The sequence below is a fragment of the Lissotriton vulgaris genome, chromosome 4_1 (assembly GCF_964263255.1).
Source record: "Lissotriton vulgaris chromosome 4_1, aLisVul1.2, whole genome shotgun sequence".
NCBI lineage: Eukaryota > Metazoa > Chordata > Amphibia > Caudata > Salamandridae > Lissotriton > Lissotriton vulgaris.
In genome coordinates this window covers 1,762,780,603-1,762,789,633 of record NC_141691.1, presented here as the reverse complement: position 1 = coordinate 1,762,789,633, position 9,031 = coordinate 1,762,780,603, and the positions used below count along the sequence as shown (strand labels likewise).

The window sequence follows — 9,031 nt, the reverse complement described above, 5'->3', positions numbered from 1 at the left end:
AAAATGCTTTCATACTGGCACTTCAATTGCTCAAGTGACTGCATTGTGTGCCAAATTTGATGTAAACACATTGGTTTTCCTGCAGGCTCCTTGCACAAAGTCCATATTAAGTGTAAGTGGTACATTACATCACTCTCCATATCCCCTCAGTTTCGCACCCATCCCACCCACCCATGCACCCACGCCTCATATGCCCTTTATGCAGCTTTGTTCACACCTTGACCCAAACCGCAGCTTCAAAAAATGAGCAGGAATGTGCGTGATAAATACACTTCCCATCAAATTTTGTTTTAAAAAAGAAGTATATTAAAAAAAATAAGTATATCATCTTGGTATGAGTGGTGGATTGCAGGCGCGAACCGTGTCTGTCAGCACCAAAGTCAATCTATGTTTCCGTCAGACCACCTTGTTGCAGTGACTGACGTTGATGTTTCGCTTATTGAAATAAACATACTTTCAAATATATGTTTATATTTTCTTCATATTTAACCCCTTAAGTGCTGCCTCGGTGCATTGGCCGACGGCAGCACTACCTCCCCAGTGCTGCGCACGACCATTGGACGTCCATTCAGCACTAGTTCCAATGGACAGCGCAGCACTGGGGAGGAATGTTTAATAGCATCTATGAGGTTAATGTGCTGCTTCCCGTTTATTGCGCCTATTGCGATGATGCTTAAATAAACATTGTTCTTTAAAATAAGCATTGTTGTTTATCTTTTTATGTTCTTGTCTTCACTCCCGTAATTTTTTTTTCCATTGTTCATTGCGCCTATTGCAATGATGCTTAAATAAACATTGTTCTTTAAAATAAGCATTGTTGTTTATCTTTTTATGTTCTTGTCTTCACTCCCGTAATTTTTTTTCCCATTGTTCTTTATATGTTCTTCATATCCTCATATGCGCCCCTGCGCCGCTTCCCGTTTATACTTTTCCCGTTTATACTTATATGCATAATATATGCATAATGTGCTCGCTTTATGCATTGTTGTTTATATGTTCTTCATATCCTCATATGCTGCGCCGCTTCCCGTTTATGCTTATATTCATATCCTCATATGCTGCGCCGCTTCCCGTTTATACTTATATGCATAATATATGCATAATTGTTGCAATGATGCTTAAATAAACATTGTTCTTTAAAATAACCATTGTTGTTTATCTTTTTATGTTCTTCTCTTCATATGCGCGGCTTCCCGTCAGTGTTCAGTGTAAACACTTTCATGTTATTCGATGCTTGCTTCCCATTTGAAGTCAATTCGATGTCATCGCTAACGATGTATTAGGTAATGCGATGCACTTGAATGCGTCCTGATGACATGCGATGTGATGACTGGCACGATGTAATCGCCGCGTTGCAATGTCAGCGCGATGCGATGTATCCGATGTAAGGGGTGCTTCCCATCCTGTACCTCCCACCACCCTCTTTCATGAAGGACGATCAAGTCCACTCTAGACCTTGACCTCCCCCTATTCCGCCACTCAGGAAAAACCATGGATTTTTCCTGACCCCCCCCAAAACCAAAAACCTTTCTTATCTGTCTTGTTTTGTTCCGTTTTATTTTTTTTAATTTTTATTCTTCCCCTGTGGAAGATACCCACAAATCCACTTTGAAAACTTTCGATAACATGTCTCTTATGTCAAGTATGTAATAAGCCATCCCCAATTGGGTTAGGTGGGCACCGTCTTCTCTAAACAAATGGCCTTCCTTGCCAGTGATGCTGTCGTGTGCGATTGTCTGAATCCCCAATCCCACACAGAAAATCTTCATAGCCCTGTTTAGTTTTTTCCTTGCTTTTTCCATAGCACTGTGGCTCCTTGCATTCCTCCACTGTTGTCTAAAAACAAATTCGGTCCACATTAAACTGGTCCCTAGCCAATTGTTGGAGATTACAGCTAAATCTAACTGCATGGCTTTGATCAAACTTAAACCTGATAATGCCACCAGGTCATTTTCTCCAAGATGGAGTATTAACATGTCAGGGCCACCTCTGTCATACCTGATCTTTGCTAATAAAGGACACAAATTCTCCCAGCGCATGCCCCCTTTACCGCACCAGTAAAGTTCATGTCCAGCGCTGGGGATGCCCAAATTCCTTCCATAGATTTGATGGTCAGCAAAAATCGCGGTCCACTTCACAAATGAATGTCCTACGATCCAAATTTGTTTTTTGGCAGGACGCAAACCCTGAATGTCACCTGGATGAAAGAAAAACATTCTATTAAAACACTAAAACAACCGTATAAACCGATGCTTACAACTCATTTCTTTTTTTTTTATTTCTTCACATAGCGGGCACAGCAATTTGAACTCCATCTTCCTATCCTCTTGATCGCGCTCCAACCCAGCCCCAAACAAGCTGCTTCTGATGCCGCCCCTATGCAAAAGGAATGCGTTGCATATTTCATTGGATTTAAACCTAATAATAAAAGCGTACGTCTCATGACCACCAACAGCTGGTGGCTCGAAAGCTTCTCACCTGACTCATGTACAAAAATCGGCCCACCCAGAAAACCTTTAAAAGACTGAAAATCCCTCCACTCTTTTACTGGACAACAACCTTGTATTTGGGTCACATTTAGGTGTATCCACATTCCTTGCCCCATCTGATCCATTTTGGATTTGCGTAACCATATTTTTAAAATGTTACTCTCCAAATAAACATCTTTGCTACATAGCCCACATTCATTCTTCAAACCTAACAGTTCAGAAACTCTAAATGCTCCAAAGAAGAGCCATATCATAACTAATCTAAAAAGCCTAATTTCAGGAAAATTGTAACAGGACTCAGGTAATGACCACAGCAATTGCTGTAACAAATCAAAAGTTATTGGTGCTCTTGTGTGTGGAATTGCAGACTTCTCCCTCTGCAATCCTTTCAAAACTTTTTTCACCAACACATTGTTATTCGGATCCAATCCCCAATATAATTGACCGTAAAAAGAAATTCCCGCTAACTTTCCTGCTATGGTGTTATGCGAAAGCCCTTTATCAATTAATGTAAAAAAAAATCAAGTATTAATGGGATATACATCTCTTCTCTTTTTACAATGTCGAAATTCTTGCCATAACTTAGAAATTCATGCCATGCCAGCATGTAACTCCGTTGGGTGGATGGCGCTATTGAATTCTCCACTAGCTGTACGATCCTCAGTCCCCTAGGGCCCAGACGCTGTGAGGCACAGGTGTTTTCTTGACTGCTGCTCTCAGAGCCAGCCCACGAAATCTGTCCCACTGGGAACGAGAGAGTGCATCAGCGATTGTGTTATTGATACCCAGTATGTGTTTTGCCCTGAAAACTATGTTCAGACGCAGACTCAACAACATGAAAGCCCTCAAAAGACCTAGCACTCTTCTGTGTCTTGCTTTCTGCCTATTTAACAGGTTAACTACTGACATGTTGTCCACGTGGAAAAGGATCGTTCTGTTACTAAGCTCCTGACCCCATACCTGCAAAGCTACCAGAAGGGGAAAAGCTCCAGAAAAGCAATACTGCAGCCGTGTGTCTTCCACACTTCTGGCCACACCTCAGCGCGCCAGCGCCCGTCCCACGAAATACCGAATCCATTTAATCCTGACGCATCTGAATAAAGTTGCACCTGCTACTTCATGCCTTCTTCTATGAAAAATAAAGACACTCCATTAAACTCCTCAAGAAACAATAACCAAATTCTCAAGTCCGCTTTTATACTTCTGGTTAGTCTGATTCTATGGTGCGGCAGCGTTGCTCCCGACATAGCCATGCCTAACAATCTGCAGAAAGTCCTGCCTGCCCTCACCACTCTGCACGCAAAATTCAAATATCCTAATAGCTTTTGCACCTGCCTCAGTTGTAATTTGTCTGCCTGTAGCGCCTCTTGAACACATGACTTAATCTCTTCCAATTTGCTCTTTGGAAGTCTTGCCACCATCACCAAAGTATCTATTTCTATTCCAAGAAACGTAATCTGTGTACTTGGTCCCTCCATCTTGTCTTGTGCCAACAGCACCCCAAATGTTTTGGCCATGTTCTGAAAAAATTGTAAAGCTCTCTCGCAATGCCTCGACTGGGCTTGTCCCATGAACAAAAAATCATCGATGTAATGACACACTTTACCTTCACTGCACCCTTGTTGAAAAACTCACTGCAAAAATGAACTGACTAACTCAAAGAGGGCACAGGATACTGCACACCCCATTGGCAAAACTTTGTCAAAATAAAAATAACTATTCAACTGCATACCCATGAGCTCAAAATCTAGGGGGTGAATCGGGATCAATCGAAACGCAGACTGAATGTCGCATTTAGCTAACTCAGCATGATCTCCTAAAATGTTTACCATTCTCAAAGCCTCATCAACTGTGGTGTAAGAGACCGCCGTGTCCTCGTCTGCAATGAAATCATTGATTGACCTACCCTCTGGCCATGAGAGGTGCTGTATCATGCGGAATTCGCCTGAAGACTTCTTAGGAATGACCCCTAATGGTGAAACAATAAAATGAACAAATGGCATATCCTCAAAAGGGCCTGCCACTCTACCTAAACGCTCTTCCTCTTCCAGTTTCTTTCGCACTACCTCCGGGAAGTCCTTTGCAGACCTTAAATTCTCTGCCCAGCGCCTGCATCTGGGGCCCTGGTAACCAATTCTGAATCTGTCCCTAAACCCCCAATATAGTTTGGCAGTCCGGGTACCTGTCTAACCAAGGGACAAACAATTCCCATTTAATTGGGGTAAAAGCCTTTTGGTATAGGAGGGAGTGGAGCTCCCCTCCCCTTTGCTGCTTGGCCTTGTTCTTGGGGTTTATGCTCAACTGTGTCTGGTGTTGGTGTAAGGCACTGAAAGAGCATATGTCTACCTCCAAACTGGGAATACTCATGCTTAAACCTACAGTATGGCCTGTTACAATAACCTCTGTTGTAGTTCCAACATGAGCCCATGCCGCTTGAATGTCCCCTTGCGAACGACCCCGACCCTTCCTGGGCGGCGCGCCCTGGAAAGGGCCGGTACGTTACCGGCAACCCACTAGCTGTATGTGTAGTTTCTGTATGTTGAGAGGATGGCATCCATTGTAACCATAATTCCGTATCTATGTCCCCCCATGGTTTATCAGGAGACATACTCATCCTGGCCCTGAACTCTTCGTCATAGTTCAGCCAGGAAAAGCCACCAAAATGCATGTGTGCCTTCCGTACCACATCCATGTATTTGAAAAGTGATAAAAAGGCCGATGACCAATTATCTATATTTCTAGGCACTCTAGGACGTCTCACCAGTTCCATCTCCTCCACTTTTGACCCCTCTCTCGCTTGCACATCTCAATGCAGCAAGCAAAAAACGTCTACATATTCATGCTGCCATATCTTTTGTTTCGTCTTTTGTGACAAACGTGTACCTAGCGGCATCGACATGCCCATATACGGTAGCCTGTTTGGCACAGATGATCTGTCTTCCGTGCATTCGTGCCTAAGACTGTGTACAGCCTTTCCACCCTTCTCACCTGACTGTGAAACCGCCACCTGACTTTGCGCCGAAGCATCCCGCTCCTGGACCCTTTTACCAGCAACCTGTGAAACAACATCCCATGCCCCCCCCCAACGAGGCTTACCCTCTGGAAGCTGTTCTTCTCGTCTTCTCAAATCTTCCTGAGATATCCGCTCAAGATTCTCCTTCTGCATTCCAGAATCTGCATCTTCATCTTGAACCTGAAATGATTGAACAGATTTTGTTGTCCCCATCCCCCTCCCTTTGCCCTTTGTTTGAGTTGTGCCCCTTTTTTGCAAACTCATCAGTTGTTCCCCCACACTCCGCTCCTCTGAATTTGGTACAAATGCCTCTTTCCCTGCCCCCGTAGCTTGTGGGGCTAGGACTTGCTGGCTTCCTCCTGGACACTCTCCATCTCCCACACCCCCATCATATGTTGCCCAATTAAAAACAGGCCCTCGCTCCAAAGGCATGTCCGCCTGTTGTGAATCCGCCGAAAATTCCACGTTAAAACCACTCTGCTCAGTGGCCGCCCTGTCCATCACAAACTCTCTGCCATGTGCTCGCCTTTCTCCTGTCTGATTCCTGCTCTGAACCTTCTCGACTACTGGAAAAAATGGCACCCTATCTGCCTCTTCCGCTAGTGGCACCCTGCTGCTTGTAACACCCAATCTCCCTTTACTCCGCAGCGTGTCCGAAGATGTGGAATGTTCTACCCACACCCATTGGCCATCTAAACTAGTACCCAAATCCTGTTCCTCAGGCCCGAAACCTACTGGTGCCTGGCGCGCAGCCGGGAAAATGTACTTGCGATTAAATCTGGTATGTTCCAAACCATTGTCATACATATAATCAATAAAGTCGTCATGGCATTGTCCTGGCAGGCCGGCCGCCCTCCTCTGAAAACTCTCCTCCAAAGCCTGCGCCTGCAGCCCCTCATGTCCATGTAATTTTCTGTCTATAACATCTTCTGCAGTATTTTCCACAATGCTGAAAAACCCCCCTACCTCCTCAAACTCTGGCTCCCTGGTCATAACTCCTGTGGACAAAAACTCCCTCCGTCCCCTGGGGCACTTTTCCTGTTGTGGCATGACCAATAATTCCTCCTCGCTACCACTGGAATAGTCAACTAATGGCTGAGGCTGTAACTGCCGTGCCTCTGAAACTTCTGTTGTGGGCAGGCGCTTATCAGCCCCCTTTACTGTATTGCCTCCTAAAAATTGTGGCACACTGAATACAGGCACTGGTCTGGGCCGTATCTGCCGCGCTGGGGCTGCTCTTGCTGTCCTGCCCCTCCCACCTTCTTGAAGCAGGAGACCTGAGCAGAGCCCGCCCTTTGCTAACACCTCCCTCGAACCCGTGGGTGCAGACTACTCACCCAGCTGCCTGACGACACAGCCTGACCCTCGAAGCAATGCTGGGGAGAGGGAGCGCGAAGACTGACCTCTCCACAGCGCCAATTGTCGAGCGTTCGCCACCGACTGCCTTGCGCCTCTCGCCTCTCGCGCCCTTCTTGTACCTCTTCTCACGGACGACGGCGGCCTGCATCCATCAATGGCCCCCCGCACACCATTCGCCGCCTGTCTCCTCGGTGGCCTGTGAGGGGGCTCTGCTGCACCGTCCACTCCATCCGCCAATAAGTCGCTTCTTCCCGCTGCCGCTATGACGCGGAGCGCCTCCTGCAATGCCTCCCTCGTCACCATTGCAAAAGCGGTAAGCGACAATGGATAGCAACACCTAACTACTTTTCTTTTGACTAAAATGCCTCAGCCTCGCCTAAAACACTTCTACCTCCTAAAACTGGAACCTAAAATGGCACCTCTCCCCTGCCTAACGCCTACGCACCTAACTAGCGCGCTGCCCTGACCTATCGTGTCATCGCTCTGGGTCTGCCCATTCGGGTGAAAATCCACGGGGGGAGACTGGTTCTCTCCGCTCCCCCCGAGGATCCCAAAGGATGGAGCAGCTTCTTAACCCCCCACCCACCCCCCCCGTCCCGTGATCTTACAACCTGACCTGCCCCGGCCTCAGTCAAGTAGGATGACAGTACAAAAATACAGCTTTGGTCTTTGCACGATTCAGTACTGGAATGACAAGTCTCTCTCCTCCTATTGCTACTCATAATGGATTAAAACAGGATTGCCTGTTGGCACCATTATTATTCTCATTGTATCTGTAAGATTTTTCCATTTCAATTTCGGCAAAATTAGCATCTTACACACTCTTATGTATGTAGATGGCGTAATCTTATTGACCTGGCACCGTTAGGTCTCCAAAGAAAGTTGAGGGTGTTGTGGAATTAAGTGGGAAATCCTTTTTTTAAAGATAAATATATCTAAAGCATTTTTTTTTTAGCTTTTGGAGGGAAAAAAAGGATTGCCATTTAACTAAATATGCCTGTTTGGGTAGAACTTTCTCCAGTAATTTAAGTGACAAGCCCCACTTTACAAACCCAGGGAGTTCAGCTCTTGCAGGCTGATTTTCTCAAATCTTTTTATAATTCTATGAGGAGAAGACATTTCAATTATTTGATTAAAATGTATAAAATTAAAACCCCACCCACCTGAAGTTATGCCCTTGAGTAAACGCTTGTCTCGAACTGGCCATTCTTAAATGTATACGAACAGAAGAGTTTTTTAGGAAATTTTGTACGTTCCGCTATTTCTGTAAATATGCTCAGACTTGAGGTTGGATATTGTCTGTAGCACATATGCTCAAGCTTTGGCCGATTTAGTTCGCTGAGGATATAAGCTCCTCAATGACATGTGCCACTTCTATCCCTGAGGAAGCTCCTTAGGGAAGATTTAATCAGAGCATCTGCTGATTATACAATCTTGTTCTGTATTCTAAAAGATGCTCTGGAGGCCTTTAACTGTAACATGGACTTTCTAGATCATGGTCTCCAGGGCATCCTCGATTATTTCTTAATACTCTGACTGCCCAGTTAGGTTTCTCTTGGGATGCGGAGTATTGCACTAAGCTGGGATTCTGTAAAAGCTTAAGATCCTATATTTCATTTGGCCAAGTTCAACCGTACCTTTCTTTTCAAATCTTTTGTTAAATTTGACAACTCCATCTGCAATCTCTGACAACTAGGAAGTCAGAATTGGTTCCATGTGAAACATCTGTGCCCAGCGTTAAGGGAGTCTAGAATACAATTTTTTTTAAACCCATGCACTCCGGGCTAAAGGTGGGGGAGGCACAGTACAAAAGGCAGCCCGGCAGCGAGCTGACTAGATGCACGCTGACAAGGACCCTGTCATTTTTAACTCTTGGGTAATCATCAAAAACCCTTTTTAACTAAAAGGTTTACTTCGCTATTTGCCTACTTTGTAAATTGCTCACTTTACACAATCCTTACCTCCTCTGACGCCCTTTGACCGCATGCTCCCCGGTCCACCACGGGGTTTCCCCGATTGTTGTGGAGGGAGCGCTCGGCAGGCAGCCCTTCCGGGCTAGAGGTGGGGGAGGCACAGTACAAAAGGAAGCCTGGCAGCTACGCGCAGCGGACGCGTGCAGCAGGTGCGCCGGTGGCGCGCCAAAGGCAAGCCTGTCTGCGCCCATCCGTGC

The 9,031-nt window shown here is 45.7% G+C and overlaps 1 protein-coding gene across 1 annotated transcript; it reads right to left on the bottom strand.

The window, feature by feature from the left end:
- Window positions 1-1,571: 1,571 nt before the first annotated feature.
- On the bottom strand, window positions 1,572-6,309 carry LOC147724530 (uncharacterized). Its single transcript, XM_086967030.1, has 2 exons — window positions 5,586-6,309; window positions 1,572-2,197 (listed from the first exon to the last, which is right to left on the bottom strand). The coding sequence occupies exons 1-2, from the start codon at window positions 6,307-6,309 to the stop codon at window positions 1,572-1,574; spliced, it is 1,350 nt and encodes a 449-aa protein (XP_086823156.1).
- Between the last annotated feature and the right edge of the window lie 2,722 nt (window positions 6,310-9,031).